Here is a 26,629-nt window from a genome sequence, read left to right on the forward strand (position 1 = left end):
AATACTCTAGGAACAACAAGTAGGCCTGCAGAGCGAGAGCGAAGTGCTCTTGTACTGCACTGGAACATCAAAATAAAACAAAATCACAAACTATTCAACATTTCACGAGGAAATCTTTATTATCAGATTGTTAATTAGCAGCTAAATGAATTTCTTTTTTCTTTTGCACACAGATTTTTTTAAGGTTCTGGATCAGCTGCAGTGATCCACAAACATTCGGGGCTCCGATTAAAGTCTGCGGCCCCGGAAAGTTTCCAAGCGGCTCCGTTCCATCCAGACTGTCACCATCAGGACGCCATCTGCTGGTTTTATGGTCCCACAAATGTCTCTGTGGGGTTTTCATCCACGGTAGACACACTTCCATGCAGTCCTCCAAGATGTAGCGCAATGCTGAAATTACATGATGTGAGTAACTGCCTAATGTCGACTGGTCTGGATACAAGAGGGAGTGAAAAAAGAGTTTAACGGGAGAACCGTAGCATAAAGTTCAAAGAGCGAAACAAACAGGCTGCAGTGACACTCTCAGTTTCAATTCAGCTCTTTGTGTTTTAGAGCTTGACTTTTCTCCGTGGCTAGCTAACGGACCAACAACAGCACAAAGACAGGCAGACGGGCCACGCCCGCACGGGAGCTTCCTCTGTGGGACCATGAAACCAGCTTCAGGTGTCAGCAGTGATGTCAGCGTCTGGGACGTCACGTTTAGGTCCTCTTCCAGGTGCTGTGTTTGGGAAATTTTCCAAACATTTCCTTCAGCTTCACAGTCTGAGGTCACTTCCTGTTTCTCAGGGCCTGCTAAGAGTTCCCAAAATGCTAAGCAGCAGCAGCAGCAGCGTGAGGTGAGGTCGTGTGTGCCCTGCAGATCCAACCAGCAGCAGGTGAACCCCCTCCCTGTCTGGGATCATGGTTTGGGCATCCTGCAGTGCACTGACAGCGGCCATGCTGGAGTTCAGGTCTCCGCTGGCGATCAGGTCGAACACGCAGGCCTGATAGTAGACGTCTCGAGCTGGAAGCAGAGCCGCGCAGTGGTCCTCAGCGCTGATGGCGGTGGACATCAAAGGGTCTGATGGTGGTGGGTGAAGCGTGTTGAGTCTCTGGGAGGGGGGGCAGCCCCACACGCACAGCTGGAGGTCCTGCTCAGGCCTGAACGCCTCAACGACGCCACGTGGCGAGAGGACTGAGAGGCCGAGCGAGCGGCCGCTCTGACGCACCACCAAGACCGTGCCGACGTGCACCGCTCGGATCTCGGCGTGCCGGCCGGGATTCAGAGACCGAACCGTGAGGCTGCGATGACCTCGCCACTCGCCGCTCCACATCGAGCCGTCAGCGAAGGCGGCGGGGACGTTGTCCAGTTCGGCCTGGTACAGCTGCTGGTCGATACACTGACGCCAGTTCTTGAAGATGATGGTGATCTGAGAGGAAAAAGAAGACGTTAAATGCCGTTTTCCATAATAGCTCTGTGATTATTTTCATTTTGGGGTCGTAAATGTTTATTTCTGCTCACTGTTACATTTTTATTTGCTGTTATTGGGACATTTTGTCAGTTTTCAGCATGTCTGACATTCATTTCTCTCTTTTCACAGTAAACTGCATTTTGTGCACTGGGCTGTAGTTTGAGCACAATGCGACGGCGCTCTATCGGTCAGCCCTGCAGCAGACTGACGGCATGCAGGGTGTACCCCACCTCACCCTCTGCTCGGATCCCCCCCCCTGACCGTAAGTTGAGGTTTACATGAGAAGCTGATGGTGCATTTGACTGCTCCTGTAAGTGTCAGCACTCACCTTGGTGAGAACTGTGGCGTACATGCCTCCCCTGGCTGGTGAGCTGGTGGCTTGTACGTACAGATACTCATTGTCAATGAGAGGCCACGCCCCCGGAACGGCACATGTGTGGAAGTCATTGTTGAAAGTTCTGATGTGCGGGTCTCCGAACACGCTGCAGTGCAGGTATTCGGGTGTCTGCCCCTCCCTGCTGAAGAAGCTCCTCTCATACAGGCAGGTGTCCCCCGACAGCGTTTCAGCAGGGGGGGCCCGGGGCTGTGCCGTGGGCCCGACCCGGGGGCAGCGATGCTGGATGAGCAGATCTTCGATTCCTTGGACCGCAGAGTGGTAAGCGAGGTCACCACGACACGCTCGCGACAGCCTCTTGGTGCACATGGCGTACGAGCGCAGGGCGCTGCAGTAACCGGCGTTCGCCGCCTGCCTGCTGACAGCTGCTGCTCCTCCTCCTGCTGCCCCGCCGCCGCTGCCACTACTGCTGCTGCCCAGGTCCAGCGTTGCAGCCACAAAATCCGAGTTACACCTCAGGATATGACAGGAAGCTGTAACTGATAAGAAGGAGAAAGTGTTTAGCATAAACAGGCTTACGGACACTCGAACTAGGGCTCCCACCATGCAGCAGTTTTCACATTTGCCTGATCAGCAAATTCTGGAAGGAGATACAAATCCCTCTGGAATTGCATCAGGGAGAACATCAGAACTGCTGTGGCAATCCTTTGTGAATAAAGGAGAAGCTCAAAGTAGCTTCTTCTTATACGGGGTTGACCCTGGAGACACAAGTGGACACTGGAACTGCAAGTTTTGCCACGTCCACATTGACTTTTAGACTTTTACCGTCACAGTTCTGGAGGTTGCTGAAAACCAGCTTCATGCAAGTGAAGCCAAATAAGGAAAAGCTATCCTGGGTGTACTGAACTGGCTTCCTAGTTTAGTCTCCAGGAGCCTGTAATACAATAATACTGCAGTCTCAGCATTTTCTGGACTGAAATGATGTGAAGAATAAATATAAAAATACATTTCAAATGTAGGACTAGCTTACTTTGAAATTTGATTTGGTAAATGGTAAATAGACCAGACAGGTCGCATCACTAACAGAGAGAGAAAGACAACAATGGGCACTCACACTCACACCTATGGACAGTCCAGGTCTCAAACTCTCGGCCGCGGGTCACTTGCAGCTCCCTTAACCTCTACTTGGTGTGAAGAAATATTTTTTTAATCATTATTCAAAAATTCTATTAATATGAAGGCAATATGAGCAGAGTGCTACAGGCATGGGCAGTGTAGTCCGTGCTGCAGGGAGCATGGACTGCTGTTATGTGTCTGTGAGCGAGGGAGGGAGAAGAAGGAAAAGTACGAGCTGTCACCGAGCAGAAACGGGAGCTGGAAGCATGTAAATATAATAATAACCTGCAGCCAAGAAGAGAGCCTGACGAGCCCAGCTGTAAGTAAGCTGTTAAGACTCGACTGTACACTGTGTTCGTGTTTTCCTCCGAAACAATAAGCAGCCTTTCAACGCCTCTCTCTGTCTCTCGCTAGCAAAGTTGACCCAGACAACAAAGTAAAGCTAGTTTTCAGCTACGAGCCCGACGTATTAGCCAGAGGTCTCTTTACTACCGTGGCGATCGTGGCTCAAGAGTTGGGAGTTCGCCTTGTAATCGGAAGGTTGTCGGTCTCGGTCGTTGTGTCCTTGAGCAAGACACTTCACCCGTTGCCTACTGGTGGTGGTCAGGACGGCTGTGGCTACAATGTAGCTGCCATCACCAGTGTGTGAATGGATGGATGACTGGATGTGTAAAGCGCTTTGGGGTCCTTAGGGACTAGTAAAGCTAGTAAAGTGCTATACAAATACAGGCCATTTACTATGGCTCGGAGCCGCGCACCTGTCTGAGGTACAGTAAAGTACAAACATGTTGAGGGATTGGCTGTGTTAGTTCAGATTAATGTGTACACTGATGTCTGCATTTTTATTTTGTTAAGTACGAACAAAATGATAGAAGTGCTGCCACGAGGAGAAGGAGCTTTGTTTAGTTGGTGGACCAGTGAAAGGCTTCAGTTAGTTGAGAAAAGGAGTGAGAAAACAATTCACGTTTGCAGTTTTGTCGTGTTATACAATATTTGAAATTTATTTGAAGCAAACAAACAAAACACTACATTTCAGGAAATATCAGTGGGTGGTTTCTTGTTTGTTTGATTTTTTGTACTACTTAAGCACTAAAGTGGTCCTCCAATGAGATGACGGTGCCAGCAGCGGCCCACGGCTCATTTGAGTTTGAGACCCCTGGTATAGAATCACCATTAACCTAACCGCACTAACTGCATGTCTTTGGACTGTGGGGCTGGGAGAGGACCCGTACATGCCACACAAAACAAGGATTTGAACCCAAGACCTTCTTGCTAACCACAGCGGTTTAAAACTCTTTACTGCTTGCAGTTAAATTTAAAAAAACAACAGGCATACAGACACATCTGAGCATCTAAGACAAAGACTGTTTGGGATGCATTTCCAGCCATACATCCGTGTTTGATGGATCTTCCAGGAATTCTGCTATTTTCGGGAGAACTGGTCAGCAGGTGGTGCTTTCATACATGCTGATCTATGACAGAGTCTGCTCTGGAGCAGGTGTGGAGTGGTGTTGTTGCTCGGAAAGTCCGAAAATTCTAGCAAAAAATAAATCTTCAGGAGAAAAACACAAGCTTTTAAGAATCCACTGGCACTCTGTCTCTCTAATGGGAAGCTTTTATTTTGAAGGCCCTAAGCTGCTGCTAAAGACTGATACCTGAGACATGCATTGATTAATGCTCAGCTGAAAGGCTGCTGGTTAAAAATCCATATTCTTACATGTTGGCAAATAAATATTTAAAGGATCAAAATAACAGTTTGTGGTTATTATCGCTAATGGCTTTCCACTTCCTGTTGGGCTCTCAAGATGAAGAACTCTCCTGTTTTGTCTGTAATGTACTGGGCAGTCTTTTGTTTATCTCTGTGTGTGTGTGTGTGTGTGTGTGTGTGTGTGTGTGTGTGTGTGTGTGTGTGTGTGTGTGTGTGTGTGTACCTTCAGGTAAAGAAACCTGGATGAGCAGCAGAGTCAAGTGGATCCAGCACTTCCACAGCAAGGCAGCCCAGAGCGCCATCAGCAGGCTCACAGCAGGTCGTTCAGTCAATCAGCACCAGTCTGAAAAATGCCACAGACATGTGCCACACTCACCTGTTAGCAGCCAAACCCTGTAACCCGCCTCCACTTGTAAATGAGCTGGTTCGTTTGCTCTGATAAGGATTTCTGATCATGATGATGCTCTGAGTGGGAACTGGTACCTCTCTTCCCCTCTCATGATGCTACTCAGCATGATTCACTGGCAGGCTCATGTGATAATTAAATATTACAGTCCATCAGTGATTTCACTGCACATGAGTTCATCTGTCTGATTGCAATCATCATTCTCTTTAAAACTGATCATCAGAGTTCGTATTAATTCTGTGGTTGACTGAAACCAGTCACTAACATAATTTTGACTTCCAGGTAGGGGTGGGCGATATACACGATATATGATAAAAACGATATAAATTTGGCCAACGACAGAGATTTTGACTATATCGCTCTATCCCGATAGCGCATGTTGATGACGTCACCAAGCGGCGCCTGTTTTGGTTGAAAGCATCGCAGCGGCTAAAACCATTATCATCTGCAAATTATGGCGGGCGACAGTCATAGCAAAGAGGTGAAGCACTTTTGAAATGTGGGGAAAGCCAAAAACTGCGCTTCCTCCACTTCCGTAACATTGATTCATTAATGTTGAATTCTCTCGCAGCTGCTCTGTTCCCATGTAGTTGCACTATATTAATGACTAACCTCGTATTGTGGATGAATGCTCTCAGTTGTTCTCCTGACTGAAGTTTGCCCCGTGTACAGCATCCTGCTATGCCATTGCATTTGTCCCTGACCACCAGAATCCCGCACGTTAACTTTTATCGAGTGGAAAAAAGTTGGCTTCATCCTCCAGCTTCACTGTGCTAATGTTATGCTAACATAGCTGTGTCGCTAGCAATCACGTAGCACAACATTATATACCAGCTAGCCCAACTTCAGTAACCCTGCAAACCCACTGCTGTTTAGTTTCCTGTCTTTATGTTAGAAGTGACAGCAGAGCTGTACGTTTGAATTAGTTTCAAAAATCTGCAGCCAAAATCGGTTCGAGGTCAGTAAGCACAACCAGAATTCATACATAAGGAACACTCTCGATTTTTGAGAAAATTAAAGGATTTTAAGTCCTTATAGTGTGGAAAATACGTTATACAGAAGAAAAGAATATATTGCGATATATATCGTTACCGCACGTGCTTCAAATTATGTCGCGATATGGCTTTTAGGCCATATCGCCCAGCCCTACTTCCAGGCATGAATCCCTCCTTTCAGCCTTTTTGTCTCTGAGTTGGACATCTTTTATATAAACTATTCATGTGAACAAGAATTCAGATAGACATAAAAAACAAATGCACTGGGATGTCATGCTTGGAGAAAACTCTCCTGAGTTTCTCTGATACACCGGCTACATAGGGGATGACAGTGTTGTTGAGTCTGTCGTTCTTATCCTCCCTCACTGGTGTCTGATCTTCTCTTCTGATGCACAGAAAAGAAGATGACGACATCCTGGTGTACTTCAGACCCAGCAACACACTCAGACAAAAACTGGTTCACCCGAAAGACAAAACTCCTAAACACAAACTTCACAGGACAAGACTCAGCAGTCCATCTGCATCTAAAGGTCAAAGGTCACTCTTTCGAGGATGCCAATGTTCACATTTTGGACAGAGAGGACAGATGGTTTGAAAGAGGAGTGAAAGAAGCATCTATGTCCACTGTGAGCGACCATCTTTGAACAGAGGCGGGGTTTACGACACCAACTCTCTGCCATCTATGATCCAGTTTTGAGATCCTCCCCAGACGCCTTAACGCCCACTCACATCCTGGGCCAGCTGACCTCAGGAATTCACATGATAGGGTGGGGCCAGGTTTCACAATGAGCTCACCTGATTGTGACCCACACCCATTTTCACCCCTTGGCTCATGTGATTAGGTGGAGGATCATCAGAGGGTCCTTTGTCCGTCTTTGGGGGGAAACTCCCACTGGGTTTAAATCTGGGACTCTCCACCATTTGACCTTAGAACTGAAGAAGCTTCTCAGATGATAGTCATGTGCTTTTTGTATGCGCTGTGGTGTTTTTTTTTCTGTTCTCAAACTGATCTCCCTGTTGGAGCTCAGTCTGGGGGGAGTTCTTTTTTCTCCTCGTCTTTCCTCATGTTGTGCATTTTCCATTATTATACCTCTCTGACCTGATCGTCTCCATGAAAGTGTGCTGACATCCTGCATCTGTGTGGTTCTCCAGCTGCACCATGGCACACAAAAAGGCACTTCAGAGGATCATTATTATGGCCCAAAACATCCTCTTCCCTCCCTGAAGGACCTGTGCAGCACTCGCTGTCTCAGGAGGACACGCAGCATCCTACGGGACTGCACACACCCAGGACAGCGGGTGTTTACGCTGCTGCCGTCTGGCTGGAGGTTCAGGCTGCTGAGGTCCCGGACCAACAGACTCAAGGACAGCTTTTACAACAGGGCGACAGCCCTAATCAATGCTAACAGCTGACCTGATTGGCTAGATCCCTGGACTTTTTGGGTGGGCAATAACAATAACAATAATAATGTGCAATAAACTTTCACTCACTCTTTTATTTTTTATTAAATCATTACTTTTTTTGCTCAAACCTTTCTTGCACTTGGACAAATCCACTTAAATTCCTCTGTTGTGTTTGTTGTGCTTATGCCAGCGTGGGACATTTTCCAGTTCCATTGTACTATTGTGCTAAGCATGACTGTGCAACAGAAACAAAGAGTTATCTTATCCTATTCATGAAAACCTCAGGAATGGAAGAATGACCAGTTCCTGTACTGTGAGTCAGCCACCAAAGACTCCTCTGTGAAAGTGTCCCGACTTTTACAGCAGAAAAAAACAACACATTTTGAGCCTTGTGCAACAATGTTTGGGGCCTTCGGTGTGAGTTTCCCCCCCTCTAAACAAATATACAGACGGATCTTTTCAAACAGCGATTCACACATCTGAGGATAAAACATAAGAGTCACATTCCTTTTTTTGACTTTCTGTGGAATCGTGTGACTGTTTTCTCACAGTAACACAGATGTGACAGAGCGCCACCATCGGGACCTTCAGCTCACCTGCATGATGCTCGCTGGAACCTCCTTCTTCTCCAGGAGCCATTAGAAAACCTGCACACACAAATGTCACATGACTCGTGATCACCTGAACGATTCTTTAACATTTTTTCAACCCTTTGATTGATTTTTTTATGTCATGGTCAACTTAGCCGAAGCTGCACCGACACTTTCACTGTAGACTGTGACGTTCATGGATTCCATTCCTGTTACATTCTTTTATTGTCTGTGTAGTTTTTGGTTGTCTGCATTTTTATTATTAAACGTGTTTTTCCAGTCTGTGATTTATATCACACTCTGGCAGATGACTGGACCTCCCCGAGTCTGGTTCCCACTGATGCCAAAGCGCTTTCTCATACGGATCGTGTGATTGTTGGGGTTTTCTGTTTACTCACCCGTGAGCTAACTGTTGTTGGCATTTGATTTGCTGGCTTGAAGGGGAGGGGCTAAAAACAGCTGTTTTCTCTGTTCTCTCCAAACCACATTTATTGTCCCATTTCTCTCTGTTAACGTTATTTATATGTTCAATGCAAATGCTGCTTAAAAAATGTAAGCAACTGATTATCTTTTGTTAATTAATGATGATTTATCACTTTTATCTGTTTCACGCTAGTTTTTGTGGAATAAAGAAGTTAAAGATGTGAAATTTGGTCAGAAGCTTTAATATGAGGCCTACCTGCTCAGAGTTGGTCCTCACTGATAAACTCAATAACAAAATTACTTTAGATCCTTAAATATCCTGTTTCTGCAGTTTCCTCCAAGTTAAGCAGATCTAAGTATTAATAAAAGAACGATAAATATTCAGCCCGAGTGATTCATTCAGGTCAACCTGCCTCCTTTTTTTCTCTCTGCGCTGTAAAATGGACTCTTGTCTGTTTGTCTGTGTTTTTTCCTACAGAACAAACAGCAGCGGTCAGTGGGCGGGGCTTACTGCGATGGTTCCACACAGAACTTTGCGGACCGTCGCCTACACGTCGTCCCCGTGTGCTGTTAGCAGGAGGCAGTGTCAAAAATACGTTGAACACCTCAATAAATGATTGATGTTGTTGCCTGTTCCGTTGGGTTTTAGCTGCCACCACAGATCAACCTGAAGGCAACTAGTTTGTTCAAAAACCTCCACAAACACATGAAGTCAGCACAAATGTGGAACTACTTCAGTGCTTCATAAAAGCAGCAAATAAGGAATAACGGTGTCACCAGGTCTGACCGGGAGACGCTAAGGCTGTGACTACAGAAAGGTGACCAGACTGCTCTCTGGAGTTGGTTACTGGGACACACACACATTTGGGAATGTGGGAATGAGGGGCCTCAGCAGGGGCCCCCGGGTAGGTTCCAAATATGTGACGCTGAACAGGGAGCATGCCGGCTGTTTCCAGCATTTCCAGTCTTTAAATTGAGCTTTGGGGGCTTGAAATTGATCCTCAGTCAATCAAAGGATTTATATAAAAACACTGAACTGGTCCTTTAAAATAATGACCAGCATGAACGGTGACAGACAGCTGTCAGCTGACCTTTAGCCCTCTTTAACAGCTGTGTGTGTGTGTGTGTGTGTGTGTGTGTGTGTGTGTGTGTGTGTGTGTGTGTGTGTGTGTGTGTGTGTGTGTGTGTGTGTGTGTGTGTGTGTGAGCTTGTTGTACTCGTCTGTTTACACAACTGCATGGTGAGGACTCGACCTCCTGTTGATAAGCGAGTCCCTATAAGGTGAATGATTAAATCTGAAGGTGTGTCCTCGGTTTAAGGTCTAATGCGATACATTAATATTAATATGCAACGTTAGGTCTGCTGCAAATGCTCCTGGTCAGCGTCCTGTGTTTCCAGTAATGCAAACGTGACTGTGTGTGTGTGTTTTGGAGTGTGAGGCTAAATTTAAACCTCAGTTGCTCTGCAGAGTTACAGTCACACAGGCTTATAAATACCCACACACAATATGAGCAGTTTATATGTATGAGCACACACACACACACACTGGGAATATTTTTTGAGCATGAGTCTCACTGGTCATACTGGTCACAGAATTCCACCCAGGCTGAGTCACAGGTAATTTGTTCGTGTTTCTCACGTTTTCATCGCTGGTGTCCGAATGTAAAACGCAACCTTTACCAACCCTCTAATAGCCATCAGAGTAACGTCTGTGTGACCGGCGGGTTTAAAAATCCAAAGGATGTGATTGTTGTGCTCTTCAGTGTCTCTCGTCTCAGTGAGCATTACTAGCTGCCACTAACTTTGAAACAGGGTGAATGACTCTCTGCACAGAGAAAGCAACACTGAAGGGTTAGAGAGCTGCCCGCTGTGTTGGGGCACAGCTTAATCTATACCAGAAGCTTCCTCACGTTCTTGCCTTTCACAATAAAAGCAGTTGACAAAATGTACATTTTGGTGATACACAAATGAATAAAATGTCTTATGAAAGTACGCCAAAGCAGTTTACCTTAAAACTCATGATTAAAATAAGAATATTAAGAAATATAGTAATTAAAATTTTCTTGTCTTTGTTGTTGGACAAATGCACTAAAAACACTTTTGGTAAATAAACAGAAATAATTTGAATAAAGTCTTTGGGGAACTACTCTGGAGAAGTCAGACAATATCTGCTTTCATAGCAGTACTGTGGTGTGCTGCGAAATCACACGCAACCAGTTTACAGTGAAATCGCGTAACTAAAGTGTTTTCTGTTGGACAGCAGCTGCTAATTATTAAACCACATGAATTCACTTCTGCGAGACTGTATTCATCAAACAAAAAGTGAAAAAGTGTGTCAGGGTTTAACAATTACACCAACGTGATGGTGAAACTACAAAGAGTCTCACTTAAGCCATGAAGGCGATCGTGGCTCAAGAGTTGGCAGTTCGTCTTGTAATAGGAAGGTTGCCGGTTTGAGCTCTGGTCGTTGTGTCCTTGGGCAAGACACTTCAGCCGTTGCCTACTGGTGGTGGTCAGAGGGCCCGGTGGCGCCAGTGTCCGGCAGCCTTGCCTCTGTCAGTGCGCCCCAGGGTGGCTGTGGCTACAATGTAGCTGCCATCACCAGTGTGTGAATGGGTGGATGACTGGATGTGTAAAGCGCTTTGGGGTCCTTAGGACCAAGTAAAGCGATATACAAATACAGGCCATTTACCATAGCCAAAAGAAGAAAAACATAATTCTATATTTTTTATACTTTTAGAGCCTGAAATGAAATTTGCTAGAGGTGTGAACAAAAAGTTTTCCATAATTCATATTACAGTCCAAAACTACATGTAGGTGGTTTCTTCAGTGTAAGAAAAACTCTGTTCTGTGACGTCTGGAAGTGTTAGAGGTGATACTAAACCATAAATATTCAAATGCTGCTGAAAACACACAATGATTTCATATTCTTTATGTTGAAGGTAAATTAGCGATACAGCCTCAGGTAAAATCCTAACAAATAATAATAAAAATCTGATCCAAGTTTGTAATTTTCTAATTATGTACTTTGTTTTTTGTCTCTTACCTTCTGCCGGTTCTGTCCGTCCATGTCTGCAGTTTATCGAAGGGAAATCGATCCGAGCTCCTGAACCTGCTGCTAAAGGTCTCGGTCCAAAACTCTCCTAGACTCGACTCAGATCTCAGACTCAGTCCAGGTTAGTGTCTGAGGATCGACCCACCCCAGGTCCTGGTCTGGAACTTGTGGTGCGTTCACACTGGGAGCTTCAGTTGTTCCTAAATAAGTCTGCAACAACCACCTGCTGCACGACAACTGTCCTCGCGCGCACACGCACACACACACACACACACGCACGCACACACACACACACACACACACACACACACACACACACACACACACACACACACACAGCGACAGTTTATTTATATTTCAGACCTCCATAAGTCAAACTCTATTTGCATCCTGCTGCTGTTTTACTTGCTGTTCCTTTTTTCACATCTTTATAAGCATGCATATGTGTGGCTGACATATGTAGATAGAGCATTAGATGTAGAATATGAAAAGTGGCTGCACAAGACTTTAAGCTTCTTTTTGTACAATGCAGTGAAAGAAGTATAATTTTACTACAGTACAAAGTGTTTAAAATACATTTTATTTTAAAGTAAGCTTTAACATTAACCATATGGAGTACGATATCTTTATTATGCAGATTAGTCGAGGAAGAAAAAGTATAAAGTGTTTTAATGTAGACATACCTGCTGCTAGGGGGTCAGCTAGCTGGGGACACAACAGGCCACCCCTGTGAGGGTAATGAGGGGGAGGGCCGGTGGTGCTGGGGGCAAACGCGGTTCCACGTAGCGGCAGCAGGGGGCAGCACTGTCACTTTGAGGATGCAGAAAATCACCTGCTGCTGTTTTAATGTCATCGTCATTCAGACTTGCGGCTGATGACGTCAGAGCTTAGGCAGGTGGGAGCTACAATCAAACACTGCGTCTGCAGGTAAACACAGGTGATTGGCTCCTGCTCCATCGGCCCTGGGTGAAGTTCTGCGAGTGTGAACGAGGATGTAAGCGAGTGCAGATGGACGCTGCCGCAGGGCTTCCCAGGTTAAGTTGTTGGCCCTTTAAGCGTGAAGCGGGGCCCCTCTACGCCTCACTGAGCAGCTCCCAGAGCCTTTGTTAGTGTTTAGAAGTGGGGGTTTGTGGGTGTGGGTGGGGGTTCGGATTAAAACCAGCACTGACTGACTGGGACCCTCCACAGACCTGAAACAACAAGGCGACATGGACAGGCAGAGGGAGGCTGCACAGAGGTGAGCTCTTCTTCGTTTTCGCTTTTATCACAAGAACCTGAACTCATCACGTCAGCATGTGACGATGATCTGGTAAAATCACGTCAGGAGGGAGAAGCGGAACCTTTTAAACACTCGTCATGACTCGCGTCTCTGTGAACCTCAGAGGCGAAATGTTAAACATCCAGGACATCCAGGAGCTCCTAACCGCGGATGGGTCAGCTGAATCACAAACAGCTGAAAGGAAACTCTATACCCGCCAGAAAAAGTGCGTTTTTATCAAACGCTTTTTAATCATCAGTATCTGAGTGGCTGCTCTACATTTTTAGGGGGGGGGGGGGGTTCTACTTCATTAGTTTGTTATAATATAATTGTGATGGCTAAATGTTTATAAATGTTTATGTCCAATCGGAAAATGACTTTTTGCATTGAATATAAAACTCATCATTTTCTGTATAACATGTTCATTTAGTTTTTATAACATCTTTCGCTGGAAGATGTTTAACTAAAAGAACAAGTTGTTAAGTACAAGTGTATTTATCAAGGTACAAAAGTGTAAAACTTGTTTTCAGCTGTGTTTTTCCTCAGTGTTACCGTTTAAAATAAATTAAAGATAGCGACATGTGTTCCACAGACAACTTTAAAGAAAGACGTGTGTAACCTTCACACACACACACACATAAATCCTGTGAAGATCCCTTATGTGTCACATGCGGAATCGCAATCCTAACTTTACTTTTCTCTTATTTACCTGTAACTTTCTGTAAAGTCATGATAACTAATGGACGATAAATAAGTTATAAGTTGTATTACTGGCAGCTGAAAGTTTTGTGTTTGGTTAAAAATTAAAAACAAACAAATAAAACCTGATAAATGTACAACAATCTTAAAATTAACGTGTAGCTTTAAACAAAATAATACTGCATAATATTGCTACTCAGATGCATGCATTTCTGAGTTGTATACAATTACTATTATTACATGCAGTAATCCAAACTTTGTGTGTTGAAAGCAAAGTGTGCATCAGGGTTTAGTCTGAGGAGAGATTAGGATTACGAGGTTATTAAAATGAGCTTGTTCAACAATGTCAGCTATGATGTAATATCCTCTGTAGTCACGGAAACACGGCTGTGCGTTTCAGGGTGTGTGGCGAGTTTCCTCCCGGGGTCGGGCAGGTCCGGGATGTGGTGCGCTGTTGTCATATCTCCCCTCCAATATTGCACTCGTCCCGGCCTCCCCGGCCCAGGGGTCACGACCCCGCCCCCTCCCCTCCAGGCCAGCGAGAGAGCAAAAGCAGCGCTGGAGCTCAGAGACGAGGTAGATTACAAATCACGAGCTAACCCACAGTTTTGTCCTCCACGTTGTTACGAAGTTTAAAAGCTTAAACAAAAAGCTTTTATCGTTTCATTTCCAGTGATGAGGCCGCCTGACTGAAATAGCTCCCAAAGCTTAAGAGCAACGATGAGACGTGGTGGATATTTAGCCTGAGCAAAGTGTTTAGTTTGTTTGGAGACGCAGACAGCTTTCACGTCATTAGAGTGACGCTGCCTTTACGTCATCAGAGTGACAGCAAAGCTGTGCGGCAGAGACGAGGCTGCACTTGCGTCGCTGTGATATCAAACAGCTTGTTGGGAAAACAAAGGCTGATTCTTTTAACGCCTCTTTTTCACACACCTGTTCCTAAATACATTTTGCAGTCCATACATTTCTTTTTAGCAAAACATGGCACCAGAGGCGCCTTCAGTGATGCCACTAAGGCTGCGTTCACACTGCAGGCGAAAGCGCATCAATCCGACTTTTTTGACCCTCTGCGACCATCTATCCGATCATGGTGTGACAGTGTGAACGGCACAAATCCGATATTTTCAAATCCGATCTGCCACTTTCGTATGTGGTGCTGAATCCGATACATATCCGATGTTTCAGAAAGCGACTGCTGTTTGATGGTCATGTCGCATTAAATCCGTCTTTTATGTCACTGACACAAGACAGACGCCAATTATCAGCGCCGGAGAAGACATCGCGAACGCTTCCTGGCCATCCGGTGAAACTGTTGGTAAGACAACGTTGGAGAAACGTGAACATTTTCTTTGTTCTGTATAATCTGCAGATTCTGACAGAAATCTGCAACTATCCTTTGAAGCAGCGCTCCTCTCAAACAGCAATAAGGATCATTATTAGGTTATTTACATCATTATGTAAATAACAAAATAACTTAAAGCAAAAACTGGGAAACGTGAAGTCCGAAGTCTTTATATTAAGGCCATCAGTCAAACATACTGTTGCTCTGGGTCTAAACAGAGCGCGTTGTGTGTGACGTCTTCTTTTGCGCATGCGGCCGCTTTGAGCGTTCACACTAGAGCGCGTTTGCTGTCGCATTTTATTTGTAGTGTGAACGAGGAGACAAAAAAATCGGATTTGATCAAAAAATCTGAATTGAGCATCAAGACCTGCAGAGTGAACGCAGCCTATGAACAGCTGCTTTCTGCTCGTGGCTTCTTACGCGTCCTCCAATGCAGAAACACTGACAGCAAGAAGAAAGCTGCTCGTCAGTGCTTCAGTTAGCTCGTACGTGTGATTGAATTATTTACTTTTTTTTGTCATCATCTGTCAACCATAACACGTGTGTGATAATATCTTTGTCTCTAAATAAAAACGAATTGGTCATTTCAAACAGAAGTAGCCTTTTGAATCATCTGTGTGGTTGACAATTGTGACAGCTGAATAGTTTAAGGAGCGATTTGCTTCATGTGCAAACTCATGTGCATGCGCTGATCTCTGTGCGCAGGGCAGCGCTGCAGGCAGATGCAAAGATGCAAAACGTGCAGCAGCAGGTGCATCAGTCTGAGCGCCTCTGCTAAGAAATCATGAAACGTGAAACCAGGATTGTAGGAAAAGTCATGGTTGGGTTTATTTCAACAAACATATTACATTACATTTGAAGAAACTTCTCTGTAACGTTAGCTTATCAGGTCTCAGCACGAGAGCTTTGTGTTTGCTGCTCAGTTAAACTGACACAATCTGATTTTTTTAAAAAGGTCCAAAAATAATTCAGAAATCTTTGTTCCTTCTTCTTTGTTTAAGAGGACGCACACTGTTTTGGAAATGAAGTCTGTGTGTGTGTTTCTGGCTGTCAGGATGCTGATTTATACGTCTTTGTCTGATTTAAACATCGGTGATGAACATGAACGTGAAATAAACCCAGATCAGTAACAAGCAGAGAGAGGAGAGTCTGGGGGAACACGACGAGCGCGCCGACATGTCATCGAGATGAAGCAACAAGCTTTCACGCTGCATCGCTGTTCAGATATAAAAGAAGCAAATCTGGATTATTTCGTTCGCTAGAGCTTCACAGCAAACTGGACAGGAGATGATCGAGGATGCAGGCTCACGAGAAAAATGAAACAGGAATATTCACGGAGTGAAGCTGCTGTTCTTCACTCTTACTTAGCTTCAGCTGCAGATGGAAAAGTCCTAGAACCACCGTGAGGGCGCTAATGTGATTTTAGCAGCAGTTGTGATTTTGGCTTCCAAAGAAATTCAAGATAAACCCTCCAAAGGTTTAGTGATGTCACGTGTACGTGACGTGCATACTGACACATTTTGGTTCGAACTCGTTCTCCATTTCGCTCCGGTTATTAATGAGACAGACTGAGATGCGCAGCTTCTCCTACAGTTAAAAAAAGGTACATATCATTACTATCATACACTAAATGTTAACGTGGACCTATTCTTCTTCTCTTTAGTTTCTGTCGTATGTTTCCATGTTTATATTAAAAAACCGAGACACTCAAACGTCACGTAGAAGGACCCCGATGATGCGTTCAGGTGCTTCCCCCAGACTGTTCGCTCTTTGGTTGCTTTCTCTCCTTCGCTTCATTCGTGACACACACATAAACACACTCATTCAGACTGGACTTTCTCAGCTGGCGTTCAGACTACAGTTAAAGTGGGTTCAGAGAAGCTGTGTGTGTACTCGTTTTAATGGTGTGTGTGGGGTTGTGTTAACAGTCCCTCTGCAGCTCTCAGACCTGAATGTGCATCAGAACTTGTTTACGATGAGTCTGGAAGTCTTCAGGCACCGTGTCTGGAATAAAGAAGGAAATGAGCAGAAAGTTCATCAGTTGTCAGAGTCAGCAGGTTGTACTTCCTGCAGATACCGACTGAAAAGTGGACACAAGTCTTTAAGCCCTGATCTCATTGGGATTTTTTTTAGTTCTGCAGACATGAGAGGTAAAATGAATAGGAAGGACGATGGGTTATTAAATATTAATGCATGTGAGCTTCTAATTGTGCATAATTTTGGGCCTTTCCTCTGAGTATTTCATTTCAGGAACAAACACCAGCTCCACCATCTTGGACTGCAGGGGGCTCTGCAGACTCTGAGCTCAGCGGAGCAGAACTGGACTGCACATGGTCAGGTTCTGGTTAGAGCGGGTCAGCGTGGATCTCCTGAGCCAGTGTTGCCCCTCAGCCTGCTTGTAGATGAAACTATGGCATCAATTTGAAAATCTTAAAGACATCTTTATGGAGTTATCAGTGTGTTCACAAACCTTTCAGAAAACTTGACCTCTGGACTAGTAGATGCATGGTAACAATTTGAAAATCCTACGTTGACTCGTTCTCTAGTTATCGTATTTACCAACTAGGATGTGCACCCTTTCTGTAGATCCAAGGAGTGCTGACAGTATTCAGTCAGCCTTTTACGGCCGAGGGGTAAAAATGATAGCAGGAGGATTGTTTAGATTAATAATATTTTTAAAAGTTCAAAAAAGCTTCTAAAATTCCAAAATACTGGTTCCTCCTCAATTATCACATTTACAAGCTTTTCAGAAAACCTGACCCCCAACCTTGAGGTCGAGGTGACTGAGATTTTCAGTAGACATCAGCAGGGAGACGACAACATTCATCAGCCTTTTACGGCCAAAAGTAAAAACCCTGCCTCACTACAGATTAGCCAATCTCCCATTCAAGATCATCTTCCTTCCTCTGGGCCAGTACAGAGGTGCACTGCACTTGTACTGGTGTAACTGTGATATGCGCTGGACCTGTGCGTCAAAACAGTGATCCTTTAACAAGTGTTCACTTTGTGGATGAAGTCACAACGAGCCAAATGGGACAACAGCTCCAAGTGGTGAGCAAAGACTAAGTTGGTGTAACAGCAGGGAAATAAAAAGTGTTCACATTTCACAGATTTTCACAACTCCATGAATCATCAAACTCTTGGGTCAGTCCTCACCAGGTTCCTGACAAGGTGCCTCTGTACTTGGGAACTGTGGACTCTTGAGCTGAAAACTGCTTGGTGGCAGCTGCAGATCCAGCTCTCATCAGTCATGATGATCCTTGAAACAACGCTAGGATCCCTTCAGGACAGAAGCTGGTGTTTGCATGTTTGTGGTCAGAACGAGCTTCCAGGAAGTCATCCAGCCATGCGAGAAGATGATCTTGGATCAGTGGTATTTAAATCAGGCAAGGTTTTGGGATTTTATGGGCTTGTTTTAAGAACTTCTTGTATGTTCGGGAAAAACTGAAAAGTCTGAAGGTGAATCGGTGTCACTGGTAACACAATCGTCCACTTCAACACGGCAGTGACATATTAGCACCGTAAAAGGCTTATCAAAATATTCCAGGACTCCCCAGAAACAAATAAAACGACAAAATAATGCCAAGCAGGGTCGGCGGTCCTACCATTGCATCTGTAGCGCAGGTTGGACCAGATGATGTTTTCCTGGGAGAAGCAGAAGACACCGAGCCGTCCTCCTCTCATGGTGGTGTCGACCACAACGCCAGAGTCTGCCACCACGCGTGTCCCTTCAAACAGCTTTACCCTAAAACCACAGGAACACGGCGATGCTCCAGGTTAGAAGCCAATCATTCCTATGGATGAATACTAGCATCAGGCATCAGGCGAGCAAATAAATGATTCTCGGGTAAATGATCGGTAAGGATTGTAAATCCAGCAGCTTCAGAGATGAAAATGCAAACACTCCAGAAGATAACTGCTGTGATGTTTGGAGACAGAAGTTTCCTAAAGATAAACATGAACTCTGGAACGCTCCGAGGCAGAACCCGAACCCAAGCTTGAAATACAAGCCTGTTAGAAACCAAACATTGCTTGGGATAAATAATAGATCGGACTGGGAATTACGTGGATAGAGTGTATGAAGTAGGATGAAAACCTAATTTTCACATAATGTCTGTAATAAATAAGTAAACGGTTTTTTTCTCATTTTCTGAATATTTGTGCCACATTTGGACAAATCATCAGACGTACTAAGTTTTAATGAAACGATGCAAACAGATTGGATGTAAAACCTTCATTTCTGCACTCTTTATTTTCAGTCACATGTCCAAACTGCACAGAAAGTCTCAGCAGCAGCTCTGAAGTACTGAGCTGAAAAATGCAAAGACAGAGTGCGAACAACCTGGGACTCTCTCTCTTTAACGACTCTCTGAAGAGACTTTCTGAAAACCTCCTCCTCCTCCTGCCTCGCTGCCTTTATTTCTTTGCTTTTCTCTTTCTCCTCCTGACCGGCTGAAGAATGTGAATCCAGACCTTTTTTTAATCTGCTGCCATTTCCAAAAACGTAAACGTTTTGAGAATCGTGACACTCACTGGAAGAACCAGAATCCGATCATTTATCCTTCAGTGAGCGTTGCAACACTGTAACATTTAATATCAATCAATCTAATATATACAAATGTATTACAGAAATAAAACAGCACGGAGGAAGAGTGTAACTTTGAGTCGATCTGCGTCAGGCTCACTTTTCGGTAACGTGACTCGAGGTCTTATCAACGACTGATTTAGCACTTCGAGTGGGTACAGTAGATATTTTACGGGATAAAGTTTTTCAGTGTGTCGCCGTCTCTCCGTATGATCTGCATATCAATGGCCTCGGAGGTGGATTCTTGCCAGGGCTTTGGTCGTCATGGAGACGAGTACAATGGAGTACCGGGGGGCCCCGAAGCCACAAAGAAGTTTCAGAGGGTGAAGAATGCAGTAAAGAGAAAAGAAAGAAAGAGACAGAAAATAGATGAGCGTGAGGGACACAGCTGCAGGCTGAGGGAGTACTACAGAGTACTGCAGTATCTGCACTTAGTATATATAATAAATTTGTGCTACAACATGAGTACTCACTGTTACAGAGTACTGCAGTATCTGCACTTAGTATATATAATAAATTTGTGCTACAACATGAGTACTCACTGTTACAGACTACTGTAGTATCTGCACAAGTGAAGATCTTTTAACAAAGCTGCAAGGTGTGAGTACAACAGAGTATATCGAGGCTACTGCAGTATTTGTTCTACAGATTATTCATATCTTTACTACAGCAGAATATATACTGCAGGCTTTAGTACTACACTAAAAAACAGAGTTAAAACCACAGAGCGAGAGTACTACATAGTACTCAAGTTCCAGTCCTGCACTCTGCATGTGCTATGGAGTACATCCAAATAAGAGTGTAGTACAGGATACTGTCACACTGCAGTATTTAAGATACTTTAGTCAGACCTCCCTGAGGGTCTGCCTGTGCTCTCACCTGATGTATCCCACCTGCGGTCGGTGGCTGAGCTGCCAGCGGTAGGACGTTTTGTCCATCCAGCCGGTGTTTCGCGGGTCCTTCCAGAGCAGCTTCACCTCTCCAGATGTATCTCCCGTGTGCCACAAGGCATTCCTCAGGAACTCACCTGGTCCGGTCCGAGACTTTACCGCCTGCAGGATGAACACAGGGAGAAAGTTCAGGGGGTGCAATGTCCTGAATGAGACAACTGAACTCTTCAAGAATGACCAGCAGGCATTACAACCTGCCAACACATGATGCAATACTGGTTTCTGCTGATTAAATGTGCATTAAAGGACAGTAGAAGAGAGTAGAAACCTTGAGCTGCAGTGCGGGCTGGGCCATGGCTCTGAAAGGTATGGATTGCCAGTAAGCCTGCTCTGTCTGTTTCCACATCACCACATAGAAGCTGGATGAATCCTGGTAGCCAAAGATGAAGCCAGCGTAGTCGTCGTCCGTAACCGTGTTGACGTGGAACGTTCCCTCGAAGTCAACGCCATTAAATGCCGTGTAGCCTGCAGACAAACGGAGGAGGTGATGATCTGCTCGAGGACCAGAGGACAGCTGTGAATTCTCCACTTTAAAGTGGAACTCGTACCTACGGCTAAACCAGGATCGCTGTTCATCGTCTGGACAATCTCCATACCCTGATGAAAGAGCATCGAGATCACACAGGCAGTTATTGTTTATAGCCTGAGACAAATATGGTAGTAGAGTCCAGCTGGTGCTGGAAATGAGCAAAATAGGCACCCTTGTTGTGCTTCCAGTCCACCAGAAAGAAACGTTAGTATCAGTTACATCTTCTTGTTAATGCTTTTACCGACTGTTTAACACCAATGGACAAGCAATTATACACATTTTCTAGTAAAGAACAGGTGGAGAAACAGTTGTACTTGATAACCAGCCATATTCACATAAGACTACCAAAGTTACCTGATTCAGCACCACCCAGTTGGGGTCAATCTGTGCGTCACCCTCCGGGTCCAGGATGACAGTCTGATAGGCTCTGAAGTCTGTCAGAGTGACCTCGGCACTCTCCGGGCACACATCGAACAAATCCATCACAGCGTCGTTATCAAAGTCGTTCTCACAGACATCTCCGATACCGTTCACTGCAGACGGACACGATGGAGCGGTTTAAATCTAGACCTTCGCAGGATTTCTATGAATAAAGTTACTTCTCTGTGCAGACGACACAGTTCTATTTACTGCCAGAAAAACACAGTTCACAGCTTTGCTACTGTTGACCTGTACATTCAAAATTCACTGAGGGTAATACCAACATTAGAAACACTTTGATGGCAAATACAACAAAACAACATGAATGTAGCTCCAACAAAAGACTTGTGGTAAACGCATCAGGGAACTTGGGCCACATCTGAATGCAGACATTACTACACCGATATGTAACCAGGATGTTAAAATCCTTGGAAACTAAAAGTATACATTTTATAATAAACTATTCAGTAAGAATATAAAAGTAATAATCACACAGAAAATGTAAACTTCAAGAGGTTAATTGTAACTAACCCGAGTCTAATTTTCTATCATATTTTCTGCTCTTTAAAAAAGAATAAATGGATGGTACACAGCAGCAGGTTCTGGTTGTTTAGCCTTTGTGGGCTTTTATATGATTGTTACCATCTGAGTCTTTCTGATTGGGGTTAACGATCAGTCTGCAGTTGTCGTAGTCATCGAGGATGCCGTCGTTGTCATCGTCGTGGTCGCAGTCATCTCCCAGGCCGTCGTTATCGGAGTCCAGCTGGGAGCTGTTGGGGATGTCTGGACAGTTGTCTCTGCTGTCCTGGTGACCGTCGCCGTCCCTACAGATGTTAAATAAGCGACCGTGTTTCGCCTTTAATGAGCAGGTTTCTGTTTTTAGAATTACTGTCCATTTTTAAACATGGAACTGTGTGCCCACTAAAGCCTGGCTATGAAAGTGAGTCAGTCTCCATAGACTTCAATATTTTCTTCTAATTAGAGGTGTGGCCAATTTTAGTGACACAGCTGGCTTGTAGCTCGAGGCTGTCATAAGACATAAGACTGATATACTGTATTCCTACCCTTAAATGTATGTTAATAAAACATACTTACATTTATCAGAAACAGCCTGTTTGACAGGAATTGAAACTAATTGAAAATAAAAATGAAATCACTTCAAACAAAGACATTTTCATTTTTTAATCTACAGTGTAATTTAGATCCAAAGTAATCCCATTTATTCCCAATTTCATTTACCTTACAATATAAAGCCCCCTCCCTGAGCAGATGGCCCCGCCCCTCCCTGAGCCTGGTTCTGCTGGAGGTTTCTTCCTGTTAAAAGGGAGTTTTTCCTTCCCACTGTCACCAAAGTGCTGCTCATAGGGGGTCATATGATTGTTGGGTTTTTCTCTGTATGTATTATTGTAGGGTCTACTGTACAATATAAAGCGCCTTGAGGCGACTGTTGTTGTGATTTGGCGCTGAATAAATAAAATAACATTGAATGGATCCCATGAAAACTCAACTGCAACTAGAAAACAAGTTTACATCATTTTTTAATTTTCATTGCATTTTTAAATGTTTTATGGCATCAAAAAATAGAAAACTAAAATAGATCTGTGTGTGTGTGTGTGTGTTCCTGTCTAGCTATCTTTGTGAGGACTGAAATCTGCATTCTACTATACTTGTGAGGACACACTCACCGGTCCTCACAAGTTTGAAGGCGTTTTTGAGGCTCAAAATGAGGTTTTAGTGTCAGGGTTACAATTAGGTTATGGTTAGGTTTAGAGTAAGGGTTAGGCATTCATTTTTAATGGTTAGGGTTAAGGTAAGGGGCTAGGGAAACCATTATGTCAATGAAGGTCCTCACTAAGATAGCTGAAGGGGGTTTTGTGTGTGTGTGTGTGTGTGTGTGTGTGTGTGTGTGTGTGCGTGTGTGTGTGTGTGTGTGTGTGTGTGTGTGTGCGTTCGTGCGTGCGTGCGTGTGTGTGTGTGTTTTCCAAACATACGTGTCCAGGTTGGTGTCGCAAACGTCTCCGACCAGGTCGTTGTCTACATCAGTCTGAAGAAGAAAGAAGACAGACTGTAACCTCTGACCTTTCTGCTATTGCTAGTTACAAACACAAAACAGTTGTTACTGAGTTATTTGTGCACACCGTGTTACACTGTCTCTGTTTACTGCTGAAACGCACAGAAATGCTGTTTTTACATCGAGCTGTTATTCATCAGCCGCCTCAGTTGTGAGTTGTTGGTGTGACCTTTTAATTCTTTTGACTTTCTCACAACTAAAAAAGTCACAACAACAACAAAGATGCAATACGCAAATACTTTTCAAAACATTTCTCAGCATTAACATTTAGTGTTTTTTGTTTGCGATTTTTATTAAAACAAATTTAAATTCCATGTGTGATTATTTATGTCCAATAAAACGTAGCGTGCCACAGGGCCTGAGTGTTTGTACCTGCATTGGGTTGCTGAGCTCAGGACAGCTGTCGCAGGCGTCTCCGACTCCATCTCTGTCTCTGTCTGTCTGCATCGGGTTCGGTACCTTTGGACAGTTATCCAGAACGTTGGGAATACCTGGACACAAAGCCATTCACCAGTCTTGTTTAATGGTTATAAATGGCATTCATGCAGCACTGTGGCTTCACCAGTTTGCATGTTTTTGTAAATAAACAGCCTTAAAGACAAACTTCTAGAGCTTAATTTGCTTCACAGCTCTTGTAGTTCCTGTTCTTTGTCTCTAGAGGGCAATATAGAGTCACGTGTCTCCTGCGAGGTCTGATGGCGGTTTCTAACCGTCTCCGTCGATATCCTGGTCGCAGGCGTCTCCCTGTCCGTTGTTGTCTGTGTCTTTCTGGTCGCTGTTGGGGACGTTGGGACAGTTATCACAGGCATCTCCGAATGAGTCGCTGTCCGAGTTCTGCTGGTCTTTGTTAGGAACCAAACGACAGTTATCCTGAAGGCCAGAGGACATGTCACATGACCACATCACAGCCACGACAGCCACTGACAGACGCATTCGCGGTCTCTAACCTCCACGTTTTTGATGCCGTCCCCGTCAGCGTCCTCATCACACTGGTCTCCGATCCCGTCGTTATCGGCGTCCTCTTGGCCAGAGTTTGGTGTGAACACACAGTTGTCCTGGTGGACAAAGACAGCAGGTAACACACACACATACATCACAGTCCAAATTACTTTTTAGAGTTTAATTACTAAATTAATCAAATGACCTATTATCAGTCAACAACAGCTGATCGCATGTGACACGATACAGTGATAGTGTCATATGTCTGACCTGTTTGCAGTGTTTGTCGTTGTCCATGCAGGGCAGAGAGCGGTCGGGATACCCGTCAATGTCCGTGTCCATACCGCACGTGTTCCCGTTGCCGGCCCAGCCCACATTACACTGGAAACACACACGTGACAAAACAGGATCATCCAGGTGATTCTCTGGTCTGTTTACATGAAACTGCAAATATATCTGAAAAACTAAGTACAAAGGCGTAAAACTTCTTATTGTAAAGACAACATTACGGTGGACGTCCACCGTACTTTATTAGCTGTTAATGGTTTGTCTGACCTTTTCCAACTTCAGATGAACCACCGCCTCATTTACTGACAATGTGTGCACCAGGAGGATGATTATATGCTCTAAATGTTGAGAACTTTGTGACAGCTCAGGACAGACTTGAGGCAATACGACCTTATCGGTGCTATCATAAAACCGAAGCTTTTCTTTCTGTTTAACTAAATCAAAAAGGTTAATTAACGCTTCTGCATTTTTCATTAGTTTTTATTTTCAACCCTAATCATGAGTGGGTTTGTTTTAACTCGTTATATCCATAATTTTGTAATCTATGTCGTATTGACAGAGGAATATTTAAGACGAAGCGGTATTAAAACACAGTATCAAAAAAAGATCCACCATTGAACAAGTTTGACCAAATTAAAAACACTAAACCCAAAGAAACGTCACGTATATATGTGTTGGTTTTCATTCTTTCTGGTCACTTTTCATAAAGCACTACTCCAAAATGCCACTAGAGGGCAGTGTGGATTAGTTTACATTGAGCTGAGCTCAGTGAGCTGTGAAGCGTGATGACAGTTAGTAGTAAACAATGCAGATGTAGTCGACTGTTTGGAAGTTTTTTAGGTTTGGTGTCATTGCTCCTCTGAGGAACATCATGTTCATAAAGGTAATTTGTGTGGAAACATGGATCGTTACATGACAGTTACATAAACTCGAAACAATCAGGTCTGATGTCCTCACCCTGCAGGCAACCTCTCCGTTCCTCTCCATGGCACAGTGGGCGTTGATGTCACAGGGGTTAAAGGTCAGTGCAGCACAGGACTTCCTAGGGAAGCATCCTGATGTTTGGTTACCGAGAAAACCAGGTTTACAGCCTCCACATTTGTACGAGCCCTGAGGAGAGAGAGAAATATAACGTAGCAGTTACAGCTGGATCTCCACCAGAGGGCGCTGTTTCTCAGCTAAAGCCCCTTTTCCAGTAGTAGCTACTCGGATCGAGTCGCCACGGCTTGCCACTGCTCGACTCGGATCGACTGGTTTTCCATTACAATCGAGTACCACCTGATGTGTGTGGTCATCGTCATAGCAACATGGCAGAGCATCCCGTGACAAAATTAGTATGCAACATCCAGTTAACAATATACCTGCTGCTCGGTCTGCGGCTTTTCGTCAAAATCGGGAACACGGCATTGTTTCTGTAGCTGCTTCTCTCGTTGTCGGGTTTCAAAAATGGCAGTTTTGATTTTCCTGAACGAGACGCTCTCATGACTCATCGAGTGACGCCACTAAGCAGCCAATTGCACACAGTCTGATGATGTCACCTTTTAGTACCTGCTCGGATCACTTGGAACTCCGGTTGAGCAGGTACTAATTTATTAGCTGGTACCAGGTACTATGACTATGGAAAACTGTGGCAAGTCCATCCGAATAGGTACTAATGGAAAAGGGGCTGAAGAGAACAACGTGCAAGTAAATTTATGTTCTCGGCAAAGACATCACAGGAATTTTTATCTGTGTGAAGAGAACAGAGATGTGAACTCACCACAGTGTTGACGCACACAGAGTTTGGCACGCAGGCGTCAGGTAGATCAACACATTCATCAATGTCCACACAGTCCTGAGAAACAGATTCAGGTTTTCAGAACACTTTTCTCTGCAGACACGTTGGCTCATCGTGCAGGAAAAGCACAGGTCGAACTGTTTTTCCACTTATGTGAAGCACGGCCAGAGTGCTGCTCACTGTCAGGGCTCATTTACAGGGACACCTGATGTACTTGTTAAAAACAAGTTTAAAAAACTACAAAAATGCTCTCTCTCTCTCTCTCTCTCTCTCTCTCTCTCTATATATA

The 26,629-nt window shown here is 44.5% G+C and overlaps 2 protein-coding genes across 3 annotated transcripts in view; both read right to left on the bottom strand.

Moving 5' to 3' along the window:
- Positions 1–93: 93 nt before the first annotated feature.
- Positions 94–13,013, bottom strand: hjv (hemojuvelin BMP co-receptor). Of its 2 annotated transcripts, XM_080895792.1 has the most exons (6): positions 12,166–13,013; positions 11,474–11,719; positions 8,011–8,061; positions 4,833–4,952; positions 1,780–2,318; positions 94–1,409 (listed from the first exon to the last, which is right to left on the bottom strand). In XM_080895792.1, the coding sequence occupies exons 4-6, from the start codon at positions 4,909–4,911 to the stop codon at positions 783–785; spliced, it is 1,245 nt and encodes a 414-aa protein (XP_080751918.1). In that variant the 5' UTR covers positions 4,912–4,952; positions 8,011–8,061; positions 11,474–11,719; positions 12,166–13,013; the 3' UTR covers positions 94–782. The 2 variants fall into 2 exon arrangements, with proteins under 2 accessions (XP_080751918.1, XP_080751917.1); XM_080895791.1 differs by lacking the exon at positions 12,166–13,013 and having other exon boundaries at positions 1,780–2,324; positions 11,474–11,699.
- Positions 13,014–15,641: 2,628 nt separating this feature from the next.
- The window catches only part of thbs3a (thrombospondin 3a), a 26,946-nt gene continuing 15,958 nt past the window's right edge, over positions 15,642–26,629 (bottom strand). Inside the window, exons 10-23 of the mRNA XM_080895789.1 lie at positions 26,323–26,397; positions 25,521–25,673; positions 24,546–24,656; positions 24,284–24,391; positions 24,047–24,206; positions 23,709–23,827; positions 23,257–23,309; positions 21,908–22,089; positions 21,200–21,378; positions 20,865–20,913; positions 20,585–20,781; positions 20,246–20,418; positions 18,387–18,526; positions 15,642–16,785 (exon numbers count right to left, since the gene is read on the bottom strand). Coding sequence (XP_080751915.1) covers positions 16,724–16,785; positions 18,387–18,526; positions 20,246–20,418; positions 20,585–20,781; positions 20,865–20,913; positions 21,200–21,378; positions 21,908–22,089; positions 23,257–23,309; positions 23,709–23,827; positions 24,047–24,206; positions 24,284–24,391; positions 24,546–24,656; positions 25,521–25,673; positions 26,323–26,397 — 1,761 coding nt within the window. The 3' untranslated portion in view covers positions 15,642–16,723. The remainder of the gene's footprint in view (positions 16,786–18,386; positions 18,527–20,245; positions 20,419–20,584; positions 20,782–20,864; positions 20,914–21,199; positions 21,379–21,907; positions 22,090–23,256; positions 23,310–23,708; positions 23,828–24,046; positions 24,207–24,283; positions 24,392–24,545; positions 24,657–25,520; positions 25,674–26,322; positions 26,398–26,629) is intronic.

Source organism: Rhamphochromis sp. 'chilingali', assembly GCF_963969265.1.
Source record: "Rhamphochromis sp. 'chilingali' genome assembly, chromosome: 11".
NCBI lineage: Eukaryota > Metazoa > Chordata > Actinopteri > Cichliformes > Cichlidae > Rhamphochromis > Rhamphochromis sp. 'chilingali'.

Excerpts from the sequence above, each read along its gene's own strand:
- hjv (XM_080895791.1), bottom strand. The coding sequence starts at position 4,911 with ATGGCGCTCTGGGCTGCCTTGCTGTGGAAGTGCTGGATCCACTTGACT. Across the intron at positions 2,325-4,832 it reads CCAGGTTTCTTTACCTGAAG|TTACAGCTTCCTGTCATATC; the intron begins GTACACACACAC and ends CCTTCTTATCAG. Across the intron at positions 1,410-1,779 it reads ACGCCACAGTTCTCACCAAG|ATCACCATCATCTTCAAGAA; the intron begins GTGAGTGCTGAC and ends TTTTCCTCTCAG.